Source organism: Abrus precatorius, unplaced genomic scaffold (assembly GCF_003935025.1).
Source record: "Abrus precatorius isolate BTA unplaced genomic scaffold, Abrus_2018 Scaffold11, whole genome shotgun sequence".
Taxonomy (NCBI): domain Eukaryota; kingdom Viridiplantae; phylum Streptophyta; class Magnoliopsida; order Fabales; family Fabaceae; genus Abrus; species Abrus precatorius.
In genome coordinates, this window is record NW_020874303.1 from 20,208,569 (window position 1) to 20,231,127 (window position 22,559).

At 31.2% G+C, this 22,559-nt stretch overlaps 4 protein-coding genes and 1 non-coding gene across 5 annotated transcripts; 3 read left to right on the top strand and 2 right to left on the bottom strand.

Annotated features, from left to right (window-relative positions):
* Positions 1-989: 989 nt before the first annotated feature.
* Positions 990-5,215, top strand: LOC113854170 (proteinaceous RNase P 1, chloroplastic/mitochondrial-like). The gene is made up of 7 exons (XM_027485054.1): positions 990-2,512; positions 2,595-2,684; positions 2,779-2,960; positions 3,058-3,178; positions 3,384-3,455; positions 3,597-3,723; positions 4,803-5,215. The coding sequence occupies exons 1-7, from the start codon at positions 1,055-1,057 to the stop codon at positions 5,042-5,044; spliced, it is 2,292 nt and encodes a 763-aa protein (XP_027340855.1). The 5' UTR covers positions 990-1,054; the 3' UTR covers positions 5,045-5,215.
* Positions 5,216-6,897: 1,682 nt separating this feature from the next.
* Positions 6,898-11,783, top strand: LOC113856566 (protein ABIL1-like). The gene is made up of 8 exons (XM_027488427.1): positions 6,898-6,987; positions 7,102-7,184; positions 9,281-9,428; positions 9,925-10,024; positions 10,133-10,172; positions 11,271-11,428; positions 11,517-11,581; positions 11,697-11,783. The coding sequence occupies exons 1-8, from the start codon at positions 6,898-6,900 to the stop codon at positions 11,781-11,783; spliced, it is 771 nt and encodes a 256-aa protein (XP_027344228.1).
* A 1,100-nt stretch (positions 11,784-12,883) lies between these two features.
* On the bottom strand, positions 12,884-12,955 carry TRNAW-CCA. The gene has a single exon. It is a non-coding gene; the product is annotated as a tRNA-Trp (tRNA).
* A 2,992-nt stretch (positions 12,956-15,947) lies between these two features.
* Positions 15,948-18,720, top strand: LOC113855785. The gene is made up of 3 exons (XM_027487417.1): positions 15,948-17,624; positions 17,795-17,927; positions 18,086-18,720. The coding sequence occupies exons 1-3, from the start codon at positions 15,948-15,950 to the stop codon at positions 18,718-18,720; spliced, it is 2,445 nt and encodes an 814-aa protein (XP_027343218.1).
* A 1,950-nt stretch (positions 18,721-20,670) lies between these two features.
* LOC113856386 (dynein light chain LC6, flagellar outer arm-like) lies at positions 20,671-21,211 on the bottom strand. The gene is made up of 2 exons (XM_027488183.1): positions 20,930-21,211; positions 20,671-20,814 (listed from the first exon to the last, which is right to left on the bottom strand). Exons 1-2 carry the CDS (start codon positions 21,065-21,067, stop codon positions 20,671-20,673), a joined length of 282 nt encoding a protein of 93 aa, XP_027343984.1. The 5' UTR covers positions 21,068-21,211.
* Positions 21,212-22,559: the final 1,348 nt, after the last annotated feature.

A 22,559-nucleotide genomic window follows, 5' to 3' on the forward strand; every position in this document is an offset into this window, starting at 1 on the left:
TCAAGTTGATCATACGTTGATGAAATTGAGTTTTTATTTTATTTTTCTTGTTGAACACCTTTATTAAGGTGAATCCCAATGTATATTTTATATAACGAAATTAAAAATCAAACTTCACAATACGTAAGTTTCAAAGATAAAATGGGGAATTGAGAACAAAATAAGGGGGAAATCGTTTTGATGAACTGAAATTAGTTTTCTGCGTTTGCTTTAGGTTCTTGTCACGTATGCATACTTAGCTAGTTTAGACACCAGTTTTTGCCATTATATATGGGGATAATAGCATTAGCAAGGACAAGAATCTAAATTGAATGAAATCATAGGAAATGAAAAATATATATGGAGAGAGAGAGAGAGAGAGAGAGATTTAAATAACATAAAAGTAATGATCAGATTTTAAATATTAAAAAGGTACCTTATTAATATGTTTGGCTTGGCTCTAAAAAATGTTGGAATGTGTTATTATGGGAATTGATTTTATTTATGATTTTTTGTTTGTCTGAAAGATATATAAAATAAGAAATAATTTGAAAAGATTTTTTTAAGTGTAAAATTTTATTTAATTTTTATAGGTTAAATTTAAATTCATATTTTAATTGTTATTTGTATAGTATTTAATCTGTCTTAAGTAATAAAAATTAATTACTAATATAAAAAAATTCAATATGTTCTTAATCCGGGTATGGCAATGCATATTAATAAATACAATTTAATTTGATTCAGATAAATTATTTCTATTTTTGAATTATGTCAAACAAAACCAAACTGATTTTATTTTACATAAACTATTCCTTACTTGAGCAAATTTATATACATGCACAATTTTAAAAGTTTCAAAATTTACATCAATTCTTATTTTATATTTTTTTCAAATGAAAAATTTTATTTTAGAATGAAATGAAATAATAGATTATAAATTTTCCCAACAAATAATTTGATTCGCCTAATGTGGGAGGGTGGTGATGTGTTACGAAAGAACAGTGAAAAAATTGACAGTTTCGAGTTATCAGATTACAAGCATATCTAGGAGTGAAGAGATAGATAGCGGCCACACATGGCCCCCTTTATCCTCAAACTCAACACTCTGCAACTCCAACTCCAACAATCTCTCACTTTCTCCCATTCTCTCAAACCAAACCTTTGTCATCATCTCGCACCACATCTTTATGAACCCAACTTTCTCCACTCATCTCACGCCATCACTTTCATTCAAAGAAAACAAACAACAACTCAGTACTCTTCACTCAACAACTCTATACGTGAAACAGTGACGAGGTTCTCTAGCAAGACCAACAAAACCCCTTTTGCTTTTTTAAGAGATACAAGGGGTTCTTTGGAATCGAAGGTTAGCGAGAGAGTGAATAAGAAAAAGAAAAAGGATAAGGATAGCCCAGACGTGAAGTTGAAGGTTGGTTTGGATATGTGTTCTAAAAGAGGGGATGTGATGGGAGCATTGTCCTTGTATGATTCAGCATGCTCAGAGGGTCTCAAACTTGGTCAGCACCATTACACTGTGCTTTTGTATCTTTGTTCTTCTGCAGCTGTTGGTGTTGTTAGACCTGCTAAAAGTGGAACTGGTGCTAGAACTTTGAATGCACTTGTCTCATCCAATGAGGTTGTCAATCATCATGAGGACAATGTTGGCGATACAATGTTGGACAATCCAGTTTCAGATGAAACTGCCACGTGTGATGAAACATTTGATAATTCAGAGTTAAATTCTGTTTTGAATTCTGCTGAGAAATCTAACAAGGGAGAAGAGAACCCCTTTAGCAACCAAGAAGATTGTGGAATCTTGGTGAGCGAGCATGTCAAGAAATATGCACTGCAGAGAGGATTTGAAGTGTATGAGAATATGTGTAAGGATAAGGTTCAAATGAATGAAGCAGCGTTGACTTCTGTGGCTAGAATGGCCATGTCAATGGGTGATGGTGACATGGCTTTTGAGACGGTAAAGCAAATGAAGAACTTGGGGATAAGTCCTAGGTTACGGTCTTATGCTCCTGCTTTGTCTACCTTTTGCAACAATGGAGAAATAGATAAAGCATTTGCTGTTGAAAAGCACATGCTAGAGCATGGCGTCTACCCTGAAGAGCCTGAGTTGGAGGCACTCTTAAGGGTAAGCATAAGAGCTGGCAATAGTGATAAGGTTTACTATGTGTTGCATAAACTAAGAAGTAGTGTAAGGAGAGTCTCACCAACTACTGCATCTTTGATTACTGATTGGTTTAAGAGCAAACAGGCTGCAAGAGTTGGGAAAAGAAAATGGGATAAAAGACTAATAATGGAAGCAATAGAAAATAATGGTGGAGGGTGGCATGGACAGGGTTGGTTGGGTAAGGGAAAATGGGAAGTCGTTCATACAACCATTGGAAATGATGGAATGTGTAAGTGCTGTGGGGTGCACTTGACCACTATTGATCTTGATCCTATTGAAACTGAAAATTTTGCCAAGTCAGTTGAATCCCTTGCCTTAATGAAAGAAAAAGGGTCAAACTTCCAGAATTTTCAAGTAAGGAGCTTGACTAATGCACATTAATTCTACTCTCATTATAGATTGACGAAGTTGGAACAAATGAAATTGTGTATTGCAGAAATGGCTTGACTACTATGGACCTTTCGAAGCAGTGGTAGATGCTGCAAATGTAGGTCTTTTTGGCCAAAGGATATTCAAGCCACACAAGGCAAGTTTCTGAATGGTAAAATACTCTTCCTTTTGTTTTCCTGATTGTTCTTATTATGGTTATTGATTATTTTCTTCTGAAGTGAAACCTTTAGATCAATGCTGTTGTCAATGAATTTCGCAAAAAGCTTCCTTCAAACAAGTTTCCACTTATTATTTTGCATAATAAGCGTATCAAGGGAGAGAAAATGGATGAACCAATCAATAGGGCATTAATTGAGAAATGGACTAATGCCAATGCACTCTATGCAACACCTTATGGATCAAACGATGATTGGTAAGAACAAAATAGTATAGTATATTTTTAATAGCTTTTTAGTTATTTATTTCACTGATTATCCATATCATGCCTCGTTTGCTAACCTGTGCTTCAGGTACTGGTTGTATGCAGCTATAAAATTTAAATGTTTAATTGTTACCAATGATGAGATGAGGGATCATCTATTCCAACTTCTGGGAAATGACTTTTTCCCCAAGTGGAAAGAAAGGCATCAGGTGAGCAAAGCTCTTTGGAAAGAAAATTTTTCCATCAGGTCTTTGTTCTTGATTGTCATACTGGTTTTATATATTTGAAAAAATAAGGTTTATTTCTAATTCTTTGGTTAAATCATACATAATGATTGGCTTTGTTTTCCTCTCCTTGATTAATTTACAATTTAATGCCATCTTAACACCAGAATTCCTGTCTTTCAAATTTAAGGTACACTTCAGTTTCTCTGATATCGGTAGTCCAGTGTTTCACATGCCCCCTCCTTGTTCTGTTGTAATTCAGGTCAGCTCTTACACTGTTTCAAAAATGGTGGAACATGAACAAAAATTAAATTATATTTGACTATAAATCTAAAATTAAAAGAATAAAAATGTAAAGAAAAGAAAGAAAGAAGAAATTATAACATGGCAATTGTGGTAGCAGGAATCAGAGGAAGGCCATTGGCATATTCCAATTGAAACAGAACATAGTTATGAATCAGAAAGAAGGTGGTTGTGCATTACCCGTGCTAAATTAGACATGGTTTGCAAAGATTCTTCTATATCTAAAGGTTAGGCTGGGACACTCACTGGGAATTGTATCTGGTTCACATTTACATGGTTGATTTTACAACTATTTATTATCTTCATTATTGTTGTTTCAATGAATTTACTGACATCAACTTAATGATATAGATCGTACTGACATTTCTGTAATTGAACAATAAATCTCAAGGATAAAACTGTAAGCACTAGCAACAAATTCATTGTCAAAGCATGTGGTATATAATCGAAATTCATAGCTTTCCAGAAGTATAAACTCTAACCCATTGATGCTTCTTATATTAACACAGCTAAGTTGTGATTTGTGACTTTAAAATCAAGCATTGAAAGTTCAGGATTTAAAATATAAGAACTTCTTACTCACTAAATTAATTTCCACTCCCTTTTTAGAGAAAGATTTTTTTGAGGTGAAGAGAAAATACGAATTTGGTTTAATTGATTATTCCTTTATGCAATGGTTCATGTAACTTTGATGGTCTTATATTTGCTTAGGTCTCATATATTTATGATCCTTTCTTTTAACATGCACTGTCATGTCTCTACTCACTGCCTTTTACCTATATGCCGAAATTCTCTACCACAGTCCATTTAATTGGACTTGGGGAGGCTTTTGAATTTTTCTGACAAAAATAGAAAGAAAAATTGAAAAATCATCTCATTTCCTCAAAAAAGAAAAGAAAATGAATCAGAACGCCACGAACCTCTCAGGGAGTACCTGCTCTAAGTGTAGTTCAAGCACCATGAAAATGACCCAACATATTCAGTCTTCATCATTTCCTCTCAATATATATTCCCTGGTTAACCTTTCCACCTAACTAATTATTCACAATTTTCGAGACCCTTGAGTAATGGTAACATGAAAGTGTCATTTAGCTTGATTTACATCTGTGTACATGAACTTGGTTTAACAGCTGGATGCCTACTTTTGTATTCTGCACTTGGGAAGAATTACTTCGATTTATGCCATAATTTTTTTTATTTCCAATTATAAAATTATTCCTTATAGAAAATTAACTCAAAGTATCAATTTGATGAATTAACTTGATGTTATACTAATCCCCTCCTCCCTTTCCCTTCCTTTCATTAGACTCTGAACCCTTGCAAAAAGAATGTACAAGATCATCAGCAACTAGAGATGCGTCTGCAAAGGAGTCACAACATCAGAATCTTGTCAACCACAAAGTAAAAATGGAATCACCTCAAGAATTGCATAAAAATATTAGGGATGTTTTTTTAGCATCAATATCTTCAGATAATAAAGACTCAATATTGTCTGACATTGAGGCTGCAGAGTTGATTGGTGGTTGTACCATTGATTTTCAGATATAAAGTTCCTTTTGTCGTGTTGATTAATGATTTATCTTGAGCTATACACTGGAAAATTATCACAGTGGTCTGTGCGAAGCTCCAATTTAGTTTTATTTTGCAGGGAGAAAATACAAGGTTAAGTTGTAGTATTACAATTCTAATCTAAAATAAAGTTTTCCATTCAAAGCTTTCTAATTGCTTATCACACATGGGACAAGATATTATTCGGTTATTCAACTTTTTGTTGACAAAAAATTCACAAAAAAAGTGTTACTAAAACTTTTAACAGTGTCTCTGCACTCCCTTATCTGACATCAATGGAGGGACAAAAATAAGTTGTGTTAGACATGAAAAGCAAGTCTTTAACCGCCATCAAATAGCTTGAAATTTCAATTAAACGGTTCTCTCTCATGATCATGTACCGTATTAACAACTTATAATTTAATCAAATTTGAACAAAAAGCATCTGGATTTGCCATACCTTGCTGAAGATACAAGTAAGTGGTCACTGTGTCAACAAGTTTTGTACATCTTTACAACTTCTTGGTGTCTGTGTGATGTTGATGTTCGATGCTTGGTCCTCTATCAAACCACCTATTACACTCTCCTACCTGGTGCTTCATATCGTTTTTATTAGGTTCTAGTCATATTTAGCGAGAACAATTATGATTAGCAATTATGTTTGTTTCTTCCCCATCTTCACCCAAATCTCCTGTTCATATGCTCATCTTCATTGCCATATACTATTTTTACAATAATAAATCACCCTATTAAGGTGCTTATAGATAGGGCCAATCCAAACATAAAGGGTAGTCCAGTGAAGACAGAATCTTGCACTTCGCATGTTGCAAATTTGAACCCCTCTGTTAATCGTCTTCTTAGAGTGAGGTAAACACTTAACACACGTGAAACATTGCATGTGCATGTGCTGTTTAAGCCAAATTCTATAAACTCTCCAACAAGTCATGTGCCTTTCAAATTATAAAGATTAATAGCAACGACATATATGTGATTTGTTTTTATCAGAAAACTCAGACGACAATCTCATAGTGAGTAGTGAATGCTGAGTAATTATAAGCTACTGTTAATTGCATGATTGACAATTTTAAAAGAAATGAAGTGGTAGTAGGGTCTGTCATTGCATTATACTGAGTCATTACTTTGCATTTTTAATTAATTTGATGCGCATAATGGTAAAAAACAGAATATCACGGGACCGAAACTGTTTATTTGTCATCATCCTCTATGATGTGTGCTAGCTGGTCATGGGCAGCAGAATCTGTTCATTAGGAACCTTGTTTTCTTGCACCACATCACAACCCACCAAAGGTCACATAAACCACTTTTTCACCCTTATATGCATGTGTCTGACATAAATATCAAATTGAATAAAATGATATTTTTAATAATTTTTTTATGAAATCAATCTAACTTTAATTCTCATAAATAGATTAAGTTTATAAATTTTCTCATAATTTTAAAATTAACTAATACTTTATTGTTTTACCTTATTTTATTGTATAATATTTTATTAAAAATATATGTAAATAGCTATTATATTATGTCTACAAATATCTAAAATCATGATTATTCCGATAATATTTTATTAATCAATAATTGAATTCATAACTTTATTTTTAATAAAATGTATTTAAGATATTATTTTATTAAATTTGACACTGAATATCATTTGATTTTATCCCTGTAGACATGTATTTTGTGCATATATATTTGATAAGACAATCTTGGACAGAACAAGAGTCTCGTCCATAAAAGTAAGTATTAGAGCTGGCCTATATGTATTTTCAAGGATTCTTATTTTCGTAAGGTAACCAAACAGCTATTTCAACCTCAGAATCAGTAACAATATGATGATGGAGTTGAGTTTCAAGTCTTCTTGCCATGAAAACCCAAAAGCTGATGCTGAGGTAGAAGAAAGCATGCGCTTTGACAAGTCTCTTCAGGTTCACATTCATACTCAGCTACGCTATATATATTAGTTTTTTTTTCTGAAAAGTTGCATCTTTTGTTGATGCCCATTGGCCATATATCATATATGGTTATGATGGTGGTTGCAGGAGCTGAGAGAACTAAGGTCTCAGTTACACCAAGCTGCAGATTACTGTGAAACTACATTCTCCAAAACCAAAGAGAAGAGTGAGTGAGTCAGCTAAACTCACCATGCTCTTTTTGTCAACTGTGGTAGTTTTATTTTTTAATCAACTAAAGAGTTAATGTCATGTATGTAATATTGTATATAAACATTTGTATTTCTTATATAAAAAAAAAAAGTTTAGAATATACACTCAAAAAGTAAAAAGAATAATTAAAAGTCATCTTTAAAAATTATTCAAAAAACTTTTTTGTTGTGAAGATTTTTTTTAAATTTTTTTTCTGTATTTGTATTTGGCCAAGCAAGCTTCTGTTTTTGTCAGTTTTAGGATTCATTATCTAAAGAGTTATATTATATATACAAAATGTTTATACAATACTATTTTTTTTCTATTTTATTAGTGAATTTAATTAGAATATATTTTTCTATGTTATTATTTAATCATAGATTATCATAAAAAATATTATTTTTATAATAATTATTCTAAAAATCATACTAAAGATAATTTTTAATTAATTATGAATATAATTTTTATATTAATAATACATTAAAATTGTACTCTATATTAATTATCCTATCTCTCTTTATTGTAAAAAAATTATAGAAAGATTTTTTGTTTTTGGGTCAGGACAAATGGAAAGATCTTAGTCGTTAATTTGCCAAACTCTTCTTTCTTTTTATTTTTTTTTCTCCCTTTTTCAGTGGTAAAATATTTGCTAACATGCAATATCTTTTTCTTTTTGGGTCAACAGACATGACAATATCTATGTTGTTGCCCTGAGCTGCAGGGCCAAATCGGTGCATATTGGGCCTTAAATTTAGCTTTCATTTTTGTTATTAATGTCTCCATTTTTGTCAACTTATTGGTTTTTTAATTCTAAGTAGACTTCATAGACACGAACAAGTTTTAATGAACCAAAGTAGACCAAAGGAAACGAAGATATATTGAAGTTACAAATTTGGTTTAAAAAGTAAAGTATAGAAGAGAAAATTTTAATTAAGATGTTAACTCAAGAAAAAAATTTGCTTCTGCGTGGTTTAATGTTTATCATTTGATTTAATATTTCATCATTTGAGTTACGTCGAATATTGCCGCTTCTATATTTTAAAACTTAATAGAGGGATGAGATAGTATATAGTACTAGTATGACATTATAACTTTAAGTTACCAGTTAAAAAGTTGAGTTTACCCTCCAAACCTTGTATATAAGCCAAACTTTTATGTATTAAGTTATGCGTGTATGCGTTGCATCATTTGACTAAATTGATATATTATGTATAGCTACATTCTTTAAATGGTGTGGTAACAATTCATTGAATGACCTAATAAAATTCTTAAGTGGTGTTATTTGATATTTGTCTTTTATACTATTAAGGTAAAATTACATTGGTGTCTCTTGAAAGTTTTGTCTAACTACACTCAATACTCCTTGTTTTTAAAAACAACACTTACTTCAGTTTTGGGGTGGGGGGGGGGTGTAATTTAAATCACATTCCCGAAAAGGTGTAATTTTAAAATATAAAAAGTGTTGAAAGTAATTAAATTAAACCTCAAGGAAAAACAGTGTAATTTATCATGTTAACATTCTTTTTAATAAAGTGTACGAAAAATTAAAGCAATTGATTACATTATTTGATTTGCCTAATCTAAGTAATTAATAAGTTACAACTTAGGCAAACTTAATCCAAGAAAATAGAGTCATTTATTCAATGAATCAAACATAAAATCAAGCCAAACCTTAATTGGGTTTGGCATGAATCATCAACTCAACATACTTTCACCCTTACTAACCAAACCATTGTTGCTTGGCCTTTTTATGCTTAACTCAAAGATTGAATAAGTAACTTTCAGTAAGGAAAAGTCTTTGGTTTAATTTGCTTATTTTATTTTCTGGTCCTTTGCCTCAAAAAGCAATGTATATATATTTAATAGCTTCAGTAAAAAGGTCTTTCAATCAATTGTGGTTGGTGGGGATCTTTTAGTTGCTGTTTTAAGAGGTTACGCATTAAATTAATGCTTTGATAGTTTCTTGTTAGAATTCCTAAATCTTTTTGGGGTCAACTTTCTAATTTGTATTGAAGAGAGTTTATTTGGTTGATGGATATGTTGACCCGTGCCAGATTGGCATCTGAAAATCTTGCAGTGTGGTGGAGAACACAAAAGAGTACATATGCAGGAGCATGGTCACTGTTGTTGATCATCTTGGAAACGTCTCAGCCAATCTTGAAGGCCTTATTTCTCAGACAAACGCATTTTCTGAAGCTGAGTTACGAATCCATTGCTTACAACAAGTTAGTATTGCTTATTTGTACAAATTAACCCCAAATGCAGATTATATGATGCTTTATGAAACTCATAATCAGCCTAATAAATGCTTGATCGAAATATACAGCTTTTATTCAATGGTATTTCTTATTTTTAAAGTGTGTTGAATGACAAATAATAATATTTTTATATTAAAAATTATAAAATATTATAAGATTTAATACATTGTTAATAGTCAATATTACATTTTTTAATAACAAAATTTACTTTTTATTTTTTATTATGTGTTATTGGACACATTTTTTTTAAATATTTAAACAAGACTTTATATAATAAAAATTTTATAAGTAAATAAATTAATAATATTAAAAATTATAATATTTAATAAAAATATTCTTAATTATTTTATGGTGTATCTTAAAATTCTCGTTAAATATATCATCTGACACATCAAATATAGTTCTTTGTTTTTTCATTTCAACCAAAACGATGTCTAACCAAAAGTTTAATGTTTATTGGCAGAGACTTGTTTTGTGTGAACAATATGCTCGTACAGTTGCCCTAGAAAAAATGCAATTGAGTGAGAATTTGCATAGATTCCATTCGCGTTATTTGTCACCAAGTAATTAAAATATTATCGCCCCTTTTTTTTTCATATAAAATTTGCCAATTAATTACTAATTTTCCATTTATCTAATTTCTTTTGTTTTCGATTGGTTTCCATGATCAGCACCTCCCCTTGAGAGATCAAGCAGTAAAAAAGTAATAAGGTACCTCTCCATATACCCAATAATCTAATAATGGGACCTTAGTGTTACTAACACATGGGCGCGCCCACAGTATCAATTACAACATTTTCAGTTTGCCATAATTTAAATATAAAATTTAATGGAATATTTTTATGTTATTATTTAATTATAGAATAACACATTAGTTAAAATTATTATGTAATAATTAAGTTAAATTTATATTAAAACTATAATTAAAAAATACACACATATATAAGTATAAGACAATATTTTTTACGTTAGTATAAATCTAAAATCTTTTATACTTATTTAAACTTTTTATTTAATTTATATTTAATAAATTATAATTTATTTTTATTGACAGATATGTAAATTAAATAAAAAATTTAAATTAAATATAAATTTTTTTAAACTTATACTAATGGAGAAAATATTTTCTGTATACAAAGACAAATTCGCTTTAATGAACTTACACGTTATGCAAATTGGCATATACAACTTACTCTGTTGGTGGCAAAAGTGGATCTTATGCTCAATTTTCACATAACAATGTTATATATAAATTTTATATTTATCTTTTTCTTAATAAAAAAAATAAGTTAAATTCTATAAATATCATGTCATATATAAAGATATTTTCTTGATTAGTACATTTGAATTATCTTATCGCTTCTAAATATAAATCACATAACAATGGAAGTGTAGGAAAAAAAATTTGTGTGAAATGATAACTTCCAAGAAAAAGGGTCCTCAGGAACTGGATACTTTGTGCAACAGTCATATGTTAGATCTGCAAACAATCATGAGTTTTTACATAACAAATTAAGACTTATTTAGATAATAATCAAAATTATTTTTGACATGGTGATGCTTATTTAAATGTAAAACTTATGATTGAAATTAATCTGAGCATACATCTCAATCACATTTAATTATTCAAAATTAATTATATTAAAATCTAAAACAAACGAATATTAAATACGCTTGACCACACATTTTCTAATTGTCAGAAGTCAGAACCAAGATAAAGCATGTTTAATAATATGGCAATCTCATCCATGAAAGTGAAAGATATTTCCGATTTAGTTTAGTTTTTATGATTTTCTAAATCTTATGCAGAGATAGTGAAAGTCGAGCTCCATTAAAGATAGAAGATAACCACGTATCGGAGACACGAGAGGATTTGCCGCTTTTTATGTGCACCCATATGCTTCCAGTTAAAAATTTGAAGCCAACCACCACAGCTACACTTAATGGGCATAACAATTTGGGCATGGGTAGGTAACATATTATTATTTTCTTTGTAATACTAAACTAAAAATGTTGTTTTGTTCTTCTGCATAATTTTCTTTTGGGTTGTGATAGTGGCACCAGTTCGGGAGGATTCGTCATTCTTAACAAAAGTTCCAAATCCTACTTTCCATTTCCAAGTGAGTGTGTCCTCCACTCTCTACCTGTTTTATATTCGCGATGCATTAATGATAAATATGCATAATAAAGTGGATCATGGATTTCTGATTGGTGAATATACATGTTTGTGTGTAGAGTACCCAGAAGGTTGGACGCCACAGAAGATCCTCGTTTAGTAGTGACATCTTATGGCTCATACGGCGTACAAAACGAACCCAATGAAAAATTAGAGAATTGGACCTATTCCTAGTAATCGTGGTTCATCATGTTAATGTTACAAATATTCCCTCATCTTTATATTTGGCAGTTTAATGTTAATTCTATGAATATTTAAAGAAATTATTTCTATTTGAGGCACTTTGAAAGGTGTTTTTTTTTTTTCGAGTAATTTGGGTTGGAAAGATCTTCATGATATAACGATTTATTAAGATATAGCACATCTGACACTATAAATGCTCATTTGACTTCAACACTTCGAAATGAAAAGCGTTCAGGCACCAAATGCCTATAAACTGGGTCCCAAGTGCAAACCAAAATGGAAATGAGCAGAAAATCATATGGATGGAGATTTAAGCAATGATCTTGGACCAGAAGGACCATATATCACTTCTCCACTTCTTTGAACTGAAAAATAAAGAATCTGCAAGCAGTACATTAATGACACTACCGAAGTGTTTGACTCGTAATTTACAAAACCAGGTAAATCCTATGTAGATAAAATACCATATACATATTATATACTGTTTCCCTTTCCATGAAAGCTAAAAATAAAGAACTCGTCCAAAAACAAAAGGGAATAAAGAGTAGACACAACTCTAGCTTTTTTTAATTTAATAAGCATGCCATGATTCGCTTTTAAATTTGTATGGATTTTACTTCAACACTGCTAGTTATAATTTCTGCATTAGGTTTAAGTTTACAGATTACTATGACATGGGAGCCTGCACCACTACTTACATTACATCTGCACTGTGACTATTTTTTCTCTGTGCAATCATTTTCTCCTTCCTCCTTCCGTCACTGTTATGGACATCATTTCCCACTATGCGACATCTAAAAACTATTACTATATCATAATCCTGCCCTTTAATTTTATTCCTTTATATACATATGCTGCCCCGGAAATCAACTTACTATCATGACTCAGTCAAAGGAAAAATAATATCAAAATTCAGTAGTTATATGTAAATTCTTGTTGCATATCCATACACTTAAAGAAAAATGACAACCTCAAAACAAACAAATTTAAAATCGAAACCAAGGGTTCTTAAGATCACGTGATGTCTCGATCTATATTTCATACACAAAAAGATTTTAGGGTTTGAACCCGACGTGAATCGAACACGCAACCTTCTGATCTGGAGTTAGACGCGCTACCATTGCGCCACGGATCCACTTGTTCTACATAATGTTTAGTATCAATTAAAACGAGTTACCAGATACAAAATATCTTTATACTTTGTTCTGAGTCACTATTATTAGAGTTTTGTGACATATACTTGCCCCCATATCATAATTTTGCAGTCCAAATTCTGGCATGTCATAGTATCGAAAAGTAGTATTCATGTACACCTTCAGCATGTTAAGGAGCCAGAAAAGCATTTTTAAAATATTTAAAGTAAAAAGTATGTAAGGTTATTTAAATTTGCATATTGCAAGATGTTCCTGTTAAGGTAATACGGGTCTTCAAGTCTTTGCTTTGACTCGCTAACGTTTTTCTAACCATTGCTGATGTGGGAGGGTACTTGCAAAAGGTACTCCAATACTGAAGTCAGGATTTGGTTCTAACTTTTACCTTCCTTATATAGACACAGACATTGTAATGGGCCAATGGACTTATCGAGCCCGTCTTCATTTTAGCCCTTTATTTAAAGTAAATAATATCTTGATTATTACCTTTAATTGAATTAATTACCTTTTAATCCTGACGAGTTATCTGACCTATTATGCTGAATAGGTACTCGGTTTCCTTTTTCTATAAGTAGGATCGAGTTAATCTTTCTCCAGTACACAAGGAAATATTCAGATACAGTGTTTCGGGACATTGTTACTTGCAAATGAATGTTATGTTCAATATACTTTAATATACACGATAATAGTAATATTACATAGTAGTCTATTCCATCCCAAGATATAATATATTCTTATGTACATTTTTCTATCTCGAATAGTTGTATTTTTTCTTTATTTTATGATATTCATCTTTAGTCGCAATATCAAATCAATTTAATATTTTTTAATCAATTATTCAATGAGTTGTTTTACCCTTTTAAATTTTTTAATAAATATTAGATGTAGTGAGATATTCTTAAATAACCATTAAAATAATTATATATCCATCAAAGTTAAATTTTGAATATTTATATTTTTACCATAAAAAAATAATCTTCTATTATTTAAACAAATATTCACCCAAATAATTGGCATAAAAGGGATTTATAACTTTAGGCTATCCTTTTTACGCTGTCAAGGGTTTTAATCAAATCATTATTATTTTGAAAAGAAATTCACCTAATAATTATTACTCCAAATTTTAGGATTAATCTAACAGGAAATGTGATAAAAACAATAAAATCTCTTACGTATCTTTATTAATTAGTTCTTATGTGCCATTTGTAAAATGCTGAACATAGAAGTGCCTTTATAGTTCTAACTACTTCAATGCCGAAAAAATTGATAATTCAATTAGTTGAGATATGAGGTAGTGAACAATAAAAGAAATGGACTTGTCTTTCCTCACTGAACCGAAGCACGAAATGCCCCATCAAGGCTTGTATTAATCAATAACAGTTCGACCCCTGAAAGAACAAATCCTATTGATAAATATGCATTTGCAAACTCCATTTTCCAATAAGTAATTGTTATTTTAAGTTTTTTTTTTTAAAATTAAACAAACAAGCATTGAGGATATCTAAAAGGTTTTTATCTTTACTCCATTGATGCTGACTCGACCCTTGTGTCATGTTACGAGACCAATCATATACCTATATAAGTGATCAATTGAATCATAATTAAGTGAGCTAATGTGATGACAAAGTCCAATTTCCACACCCCACAATAAAAAGTAACACGACCTTTTATGGTAATTTATTGAGAAAGTATTTCATAAGCGTAAAATGCTATTTAATATTTTTAATTATTATTAAAATTTATAAATATAAAAGAAAAATATTATTTAATAAATTTTAACTTAAAAATATGTTAAAAATTATGCTACTAACACTAATAATTTTGAGTTTCACCAACTCTAGTGTAGTGGCAGTTTTCCATTTTCCAACCACATTTCACTCTACTGCTTTATGAACGGTTTCGCTTCCTTGCACTCTGCAACATGTGTACGACAAAGAACATTATCTCTCATTTATTACATTCCGTAATCTTTAATCAATCCCAATAAACAAAGGAAGTAAGGAACTGTACTCCAAGTTCAGCTCACTCCTCTATCTGTTTTGGAAAGTGAAAACTCAGCTGGTGAAAACACTTTGATAATGTTAATGTATTCATCATCGTACACGTGTGTTGTGTTAGTAACTCCCATGATTCTTTAGGACCTGATTCCCGTGGATGAATCTTCTAACATCTTCCTTACTCCTCACCAGCATAGCAACATCTTTGATGTTTTCATGAGTTCCTTTCTGAGCTGGTGTTAGGATTGGTGCTAAGAATGAACAGCTAAAAAAGTGTAGGTAGGTATGCATGAAACCATGATTTTCTGTTGTGTGCTTTGGAACTTAAATGTTGCATTCTCTTTTCCATGTGGGATTTTTTCTTAAAGAAGAAACAATGGATGGGGAGAGTGTGGTTTATCATCGCCCAGATGAACCAAAAGGAATATTCTTTTGATGTCTGAAAAAGAAAACACGAAGAAGGAAACACAAAAAAACAATTGTGTTTTTATTTGAGTCTGCAATCTTCAGCCAGCATTATTTTTTTAATTCTTTTTCCTCTTCAAATATTGCTACTTTCCATAGTTTTTATATAATTTGTGTATACCCTTTTTGATTTCAGTGGAGATTCACTTACACATCAACTCTGTCAATAAATGGTTGAGTTGAGAAGTTGCAAGGATACAAACAGCTCAGTTGACAAAATTCATATTACTATTAATGATGTGGATAAATTATTTTCCCTTTATTGATTTCTCTTTCATTTTGGATGACATTGTTAATTGAGATCGATTATTTAAGTGCTTAACTCCTTATATTTCAGTGAGATAAACAAATACTATTTTTGTATTTTTTAATACTGTGAGATTCAAGAGGACAGACATAACCATGTAAGTATTCTATAAAAATTTGGTAAGAGTTGGTATTGTGTTTTAGACTAAAAACAGTTCCTCAGTTTGATGATGAAATTTATGTGACAGAATATCCACAGGACTCAATCATGTATAGATCATTTCTGACATGTGATGATCCCAAAGGAGTTGTAGGATGTGGGACTATCAGGAAATACAGGACTTGTTCTCACAAAATGAAGGACAAGACTAAAGTCCAGAAGAGAGATGAACACTTAGAGACATCCTTGATGAACAAAAGATACAACAAAGAAGAGAAGTTCCCAAAAGGAACTGATGGAAGTCTCATTGGTCCATCATCCATGCAGCTCTCACAGGTCTCTAGAGGGGACCAAAGTTTGAACAACATGATAGATTCATGGTCTAGAGATCTTATATATGGTGAAAAGTCTGAAGATATTGCACAACATATTCTAAAAGGTGCTCTAGATTTGCAAGATTCTCTAATCATGCTTCGCAAGTTGCAAGAGGCTTCGCAGCATACAACTCCTTTTAGGAGAAAACAGACAGAGAAACTCAAAAGAGATACAATTGATGCAAAGATGATTGGTAAAATGCAAGCTAATCCATTTAGTGAACAAAGTAATCCAAAGGGGCTTCAAAGTCCTCAACCTTGTGCTGGTGGTTCTTCAAGTAATTGCAAAGAGGAACTTAAGAAAGTGATTAAGGAGAGTTTGGTTAGGCAAAATATGTTTCCGACAATGACCACTGAAGGATTGAATTCAGCTTCAGAAACTTTTTCCACAAGTCCAAGTCACTCTTCTGGGGTCAGGACTAACAGCATTTCTGATCCTTCTTTCTCAGTAATAGCTCCAAAGGTGGAAAGAGGACCCAGCCTAGTAGTCAAGTTGATGGGTTTAGAAGAACCCCCCTCAAGATCATTTCCATCTGTCATGCAGAAACAGTTGGATGGTGAAAAGATTATGAACCAGAAGAGACCTATATTTGATATAGATATGTCAAAGGTAGCAAAGAATGATTTCATAGCTGAGAAGATTAGTCCAGAAGAAAAGGCCCCAAGGGAAACTCTTGACACCATGCATTTCAAAGGACTTCTCAACAAGAGTTTTGTCAAAGAGCATAAGCTTCAGGTCCATCATCTCAATCATCCAAATTCCAAGCAGATAATGAAAACTCAATGCACTCTATACCAGGAATCAGTGAAAACCCCTACACGAGAAGAGCTATCCATGAGAAAACTGAAAGCAGAAATAGTCTATTCCAAAAATGTCAAACACAGAAAAGGTTCCAGTTCCACCAACATGGTAAAAGAAATGGAAAAAGGTGAAACCAAACGGCTCAACAAAGAAGAAGAACCTAAATTTCTCAAGGAGGTCGTGAAACCAGATGCAAAAGGAATCATTCTTCCTATTGAAGCATCATCAGGTAAAGTAAAACTGTATTGTCACACTGGTTACACATCACGGGTGAACGAGACAATTGATAAAAAATGGAAGGTGCAAACCATTAGTAGAAAACAGCCAGAAAATGCAAGGCATCAATATCAACGAGAAATCACTACCCCCACAAAATTGAGGAAGTCAAAAAGTAGGTCCACAATCGATAAGGCTGAGAATTCCCACCTAAAGAGCACAGGTTCAGACAATATCTCCATCTCAAAAACAGAGGCACCAGGAACTAATAATTCCAAGGAGCTCAATATGGAGATTAAAAATTTTGATTCTGTGGTAGATTCCTTGATACTTGGAAAGAATCAGATGAAGAACCATTGTCCTGTTTCTGAGCCTAAGCCAGCTAAACTAATTGTAAGTTTACTTTCAATGTAAATTTCTTTTATGATTTTAACACTACAGGAATCTAAGCATGGAAAATACAATGTTGAAACAGTGTTCATACTTAGGATTGTACAATCCTTAATCAATGAAATTAAGCGAGATTTTCAATCTGAGTCTGAACTTACAATTCTTCTGCACAGGTTGATCAAATCAAGCAGGGAATAGAAAATAAAACTATTGATGTTCCTGGTAAGGAGGATTTTACTGAGATTAGGATGGCTAATACAGTAGTAGATGAACTCCTGATGGTGTGTGAAGCAGATGCCTGCACAAGTATGATCTTAATGCTAAGCATTGTTCAAACTTCAAATAGCTTTTCATTGTTTTTATCACTACACTTAGGAATAAATTGGAAGTTTGTTCATCACATGAAATACATTTTGATTTTGTCTTTAAGCGACTCATTACTAATTTATTTTGTATCTCTGAAGAATGGAAGGTGAACAAGTGTTCTTCAAGCAATGACATTATGCTGCTAAACTCTGAACATGAAAATGATTCTACCCTTGCTGAAGAAGCTCATGAAAACACTAAATGCAGTGAAGCTGATGATAGCATTAACCATGACCAAGAAGGGACTGAACTGAAACATTTTCTCTTAACCAGTGAATCATTCATTGGACATGCAAAGCAGTTCTTTAATCTTGATTGGGATTGGGCCAAGATCCTACAAAAAGGTGAAACTAACTATGGCATGGACAATCTGAGACTTTATTTGGATTATGCAAATGAAGTCATTGAGCTTAAAAGCCTTCAAGAGTCACAAGTAGTTTGTTCTTTCTTGCTAGCATGTAGGGGGGACTCAAGATTACACATCTCCTTAGGCAAGTTGGTTGAAGAAATCTATAATGCCATTGAGAATCTGAAATTTTACAATGAAAAACCTTTTGCTGGCAATGTCTTTGCAATAATGGAGAAAGATATGAAATGCAATGGAGTGATAAATAGTATGTGGGAGAGGGGTTGGAGGCATGGATTTTCTGCAGATGAGGCTGAGCTAGTTGTCAATAAAATAGAGACCCTGCTTCTAATTGGATTAATTGAGGAGCTTATTATAAATTTATGATTATTGTAGAATTCACGGTCTTAAAAAATCAGTATCTTCACCTTGTTGATAACTGATAAGGACTTATTATACAAAATACAAGAGTTTCAAGTTAAAACCGTTGGCTGAAGAAGTTACTTAGTTTTGGTATGTGAAGTTTTCAGAATAGTAATTTATAAAGCGCAATAGCTCCTTTTACCTGAGGTTAGACACATTTTTGACATATTCTTTGTTAGATATTTAACTAAAAAATACTAATTTTTACTTCAGGTCATATACACGAGTCAACACCTCTACATAAATGGATATTTTAAAGACACTAATATTATAAAATAATATTTAGCATTTTTGGTCTTGTAACATTTATATTTTTTAAAACATTAAAAGTCGCTAAATTTAAAATAATATAAGATATTAAAAATAAGAAGTAGAATTTTGTCACACTAATGTAAATATAAAAAAATTTATATTAAATTTTTTATTTAATTTATATTTAACGAGTTATAATTTATTATTTTATTAATCATTAAATGTAAGGTAAATAAAAACTATAAATTAAATATAATAACTTTTAAACTTACGGTTAGTGAAAAAAGATACTTTCTTTACAAATAATCCTCTTTAGTATTTATTTCAAACTCATTGCTGTAATAGAAAAGGAAAACACACAAAAAAATAAAAAAAAAAAAAATCTCTTTAGTATTTGTATGATGCAGTGTCCTACATTTCAATCATTAACTATATCAGTGTCCATATCTACGTTATATCTGGTATCCGTTTGGAAGTCTTTGCTTTAATGTTTGATCATGCAAGCTAACCTAATTTAAAACTACTGAAAATGTCGTACGCAGATATCGGAATCATTTATTTTTTTATTTTATTTTGATGAATAATTGTATCAAATTTTATTTAACGAAATGCTAATATAAAATCAAATAATGCTAAAAATAAATAAATTTAATTGGTATGTATAGTTGCTCAATAATATTTGTAACGTATTATTATTTATTAATTTCACTTTAAGTACTGAGGAAACAAAATGATAATAAAAATAATGTTTATTAAAGTGTCCTGGATGTTATCATGAATTTTCATTAATATTTAATTCATGCATATTAATTAAACTAAAAAAATTATATGCATCAAAATTAAACTTGCTTTTATTTTATTATAAGGCCCTCTTTTATTAGCCACGTAATAAGGTAACAATTATTCATTTTCAGTTTCTCAATAAATTTTAGAAACTTTTCAATTTATTGAGAAAAAAAAAAGGAGGGTAATGAACATAATGGGCTGGAAACCCTTTTATGTGTCTTATTTGTTTTGCTGAAAAGATAAACAATCAAGTTGGAAATAAAAAATAAAGGAACAAGTTTGTCGTAATCCAAAAAATCATGAACTCGAGAATTGTCATCCTTCAGTCCAGTTATGCCACAAAACGCTAATGAATTTAAAACAATTAATTGACCAAATTAATCGTACTTCAATCACATTGGCTCTATCTTTTTTAATCTAAGCTCATCCTATTACAGCTTGATATTTGCATTTGGGAAGAAAAAGTCATCATTATATACGTATATATATTCTGGTAATAAATAAGAAAAACAAAGAAAAAGATAATATATAACTCTATGAATATTATTTTTGTTTTAGGAACTCAGAGTAATAACCTTTAGTTTTATGGTTTTTTTTATTTTTTATCTTTTATTAAGAACAATAAACTCTGGTTATCCATGCTAAAATTTCCAAGTAACATGTCATGCAATTTCATTTTATTTTTGTACATAAAGGAAAGACAGCATCATTATGGTTTGATTGATAGAGTTGATGTAGGAGAATCTAGAGTCGAAAAGCCCCATTTGAGAGAGAAAATGATGGGAACACTTCAACCATTCCTCCCTCATCCATTCATAGCTCTCCCATTATGTAACAACTAGAATTCTGCTTATACATACATGGAAGACAATTAGATCAAGAAGAGGTCCCTTTATATATAAGAAAATTAAGGGTCTCTAGAGCAAAATAGATGAAAGTCCCTGGTGAATGGGTGAAATAGCACCCAAAATTGGAACCCACCACACATTGCCACCCATTCCCATATACAGTATCAAATTCCTGAAAAACCAAACACCGCCATATAATCAAATGAAACTACCCAGAAATAAAAAGCATTAGGCAAATTAACATGAAAAGGCAAAAAATTTATACATGAGGAGTCAAAGTGATGCACCTTCTTGATATGGGCAGCAATAGAGATGCAATCAGAAACATCATAGTGATCAAGGGCCTGAGAAGCAGAGGCCATGGCACGGATTTGCATCTTCATTGGCATGTCTGTTTCTTTCACCATAGCTTTTCCTTCCAACATCCTTAAAGAGCTCTAGAAGTGGCTTTGAGTCTCCCTATGTTGCTCTATATTACAAGGTTTTGTAGTGTAGGAATCTGTGTTAACTATGGCCGAGATTGTGGCATAAGAAAAATAAACCAAACGCAGGTTTTGTTTGTTCCAATCCAACAATAATACATAGGAAATATGAGTGATTTTATTGATAGGGTGGCACTACTTTGAGTGAGGCACGTAACCTGGCCTTTTTGCTCAGCTATCTTGTCTACATCTCATCCCTTTTCTCTCTCCATTCACCAACAAGCAATGTGATTGGATTTATTTATTTTTTATGTTTTAGAAACTGCAAATATTTATTTGGGTTAATTCCTTTGATTTTCTTAACTTCAGCTTTAAATACTTTTTTAATAAAAAAATTATTTTTAGTTGTTTAATTTTAACTTCAGTATTTTATTTATTTATTTTACAAAGTTAGTAAATGAATATTTATTTATTTTAAAAAGAAACAGATTTAAACTTATTCTATTGAAGACGGTTTTGGTATCAATTAAAAGTTAATAGATAAAAAATTGTTAAAAGTTACAGTATTTAATATAAAAAATGTAAACGTTAAATTTAAAAATAATTTAAAATTTTAAATATATTTGAAAGTAATGAGTATTTTTTATATAAAAAATAGCATTGTTAAATATTTAAAATAAAATTTAAATATTAATATTAATAAGATCGTTTTTTACTATAAGAAATGGTCTGCGGATTGTTTGATGGAAAATGGTTCCCGTAGTTACGTATCTATCTTTCCTATGGCTACGCGTAGAAATTTCCGTAGTATTTATCATTAAAAATAAGGAAAATTTATTTTCAATATTTTTATTCTGTAAATTAAAAATGAGTTTAAATTAGCATTAGTGCATCTCAGATAAAGTTTATCAACAAAGAATAAAGAATAAAATATAAAAAATTATCAAAACCCATTATTCAGAATCGTAATCCATTGTGCATGATGTAATTCGCATTAACTCAATTCAATTCCTTTGGTCAGGCACCACACACACTCTGTACCAAAAAATAAAGGACACCATTAGGGTTTTGGATACGAAGGTTGGGCTGCTGTTAGAAAGGCCCAGTATGGCCTTTTTATATCTAAATAGCAGATAGTGGGTTTTCTTTAATCAACAAAAAGGTTCTAAGTTGAGACATGTTTTGCAGCTCATTTAAAAAAAAACCCACACACAATTAATTATACTTTTTTTTTTTTCTTACATTTTCCCTTTACATATTTCAAAATGGTTGACTGGGACAACCGCGTTATATTGGACTGAAACGAAAACAACAACGACTAGCCTTACCGCGTAATCTTTCAATTGTTTGACCAACAAAGCTTCATACCTCCAACCTTAATTTTGAACAACCTAAACAGTAAAGTAGATAATATGTTTTTGGCTTCTTTGTTTATAAAGTTGAAGTATATGATAAAAATAAAGAAATGTTAATTTCCATTAACAAAAACAAATTC

Bases quoted from the DNA above. Each gene is read 5' to 3' on its own strand.
- LOC113856386 (XM_027488183.1), bottom strand. From the start codon at position 21,067: ATGTTGGAAGGAAAAGCTATGGTGAAAGAAACAGACATGCCAATGAAG. The intron at 20,815-20,929 runs GTGCATCACTTT...TTGGTTTTTCAG, and splicing joins TTGCTGCCCATATCAAGAAG to GAATTTGATACTGTATATGG.
- LOC113854170 (XM_027485054.1), top strand. From the start codon at position 1,055: ATGGCCCCCTTTATCCTCAAACTCAACACTCTGCAACTCCAACTCCAA. The intron at 2,961-3,057 runs GTAAGAACAAAA...CCTGTGCTTCAG, and splicing joins TATGGATCAAACGATGATTG to GTACTGGTTGTATGCAGCTA. The intron at 3,724-4,802 runs GTTAGGCTGGGA...TCCTTTCATTAG, and splicing joins AGATTCTTCTATATCTAAAG to ACTCTGAACCCTTGCAAAAA.
- LOC113856566 (XM_027488427.1), top strand. From the start codon at position 6,898: ATGGAGTTGAGTTTCAAGTCTTCTTGCCATGAAAACCCAAAAGCTGAT. The intron at 6,988-7,101 runs GTTCACATTCAT...TGGTGGTTGCAG, and splicing joins GCTTTGACAAGTCTCTTCAG to GAGCTGAGAGAACTAAGGTC. The intron at 9,429-9,924 runs GTTAGTATTGCT...GTTTATTGGCAG, and splicing joins GAATCCATTGCTTACAACAA to AGACTTGTTTTGTGTGAACA.
- LOC113855785 (XM_027487417.1), top strand. From the start codon at position 15,948: ATGTATAGATCATTTCTGACATGTGATGATCCCAAAGGAGTTGTAGGA. The intron at 17,625-17,794 runs GTAAGTTTACTT...TCTTCTGCACAG, and splicing joins CTAAGCCAGCTAAACTAATT to GTTGATCAAATCAAGCAGGG. The intron at 17,928-18,085 runs GTATGATCTTAA...GTATCTCTGAAG, and splicing joins TGAAGCAGATGCCTGCACAA to AATGGAAGGTGAACAAGTGT.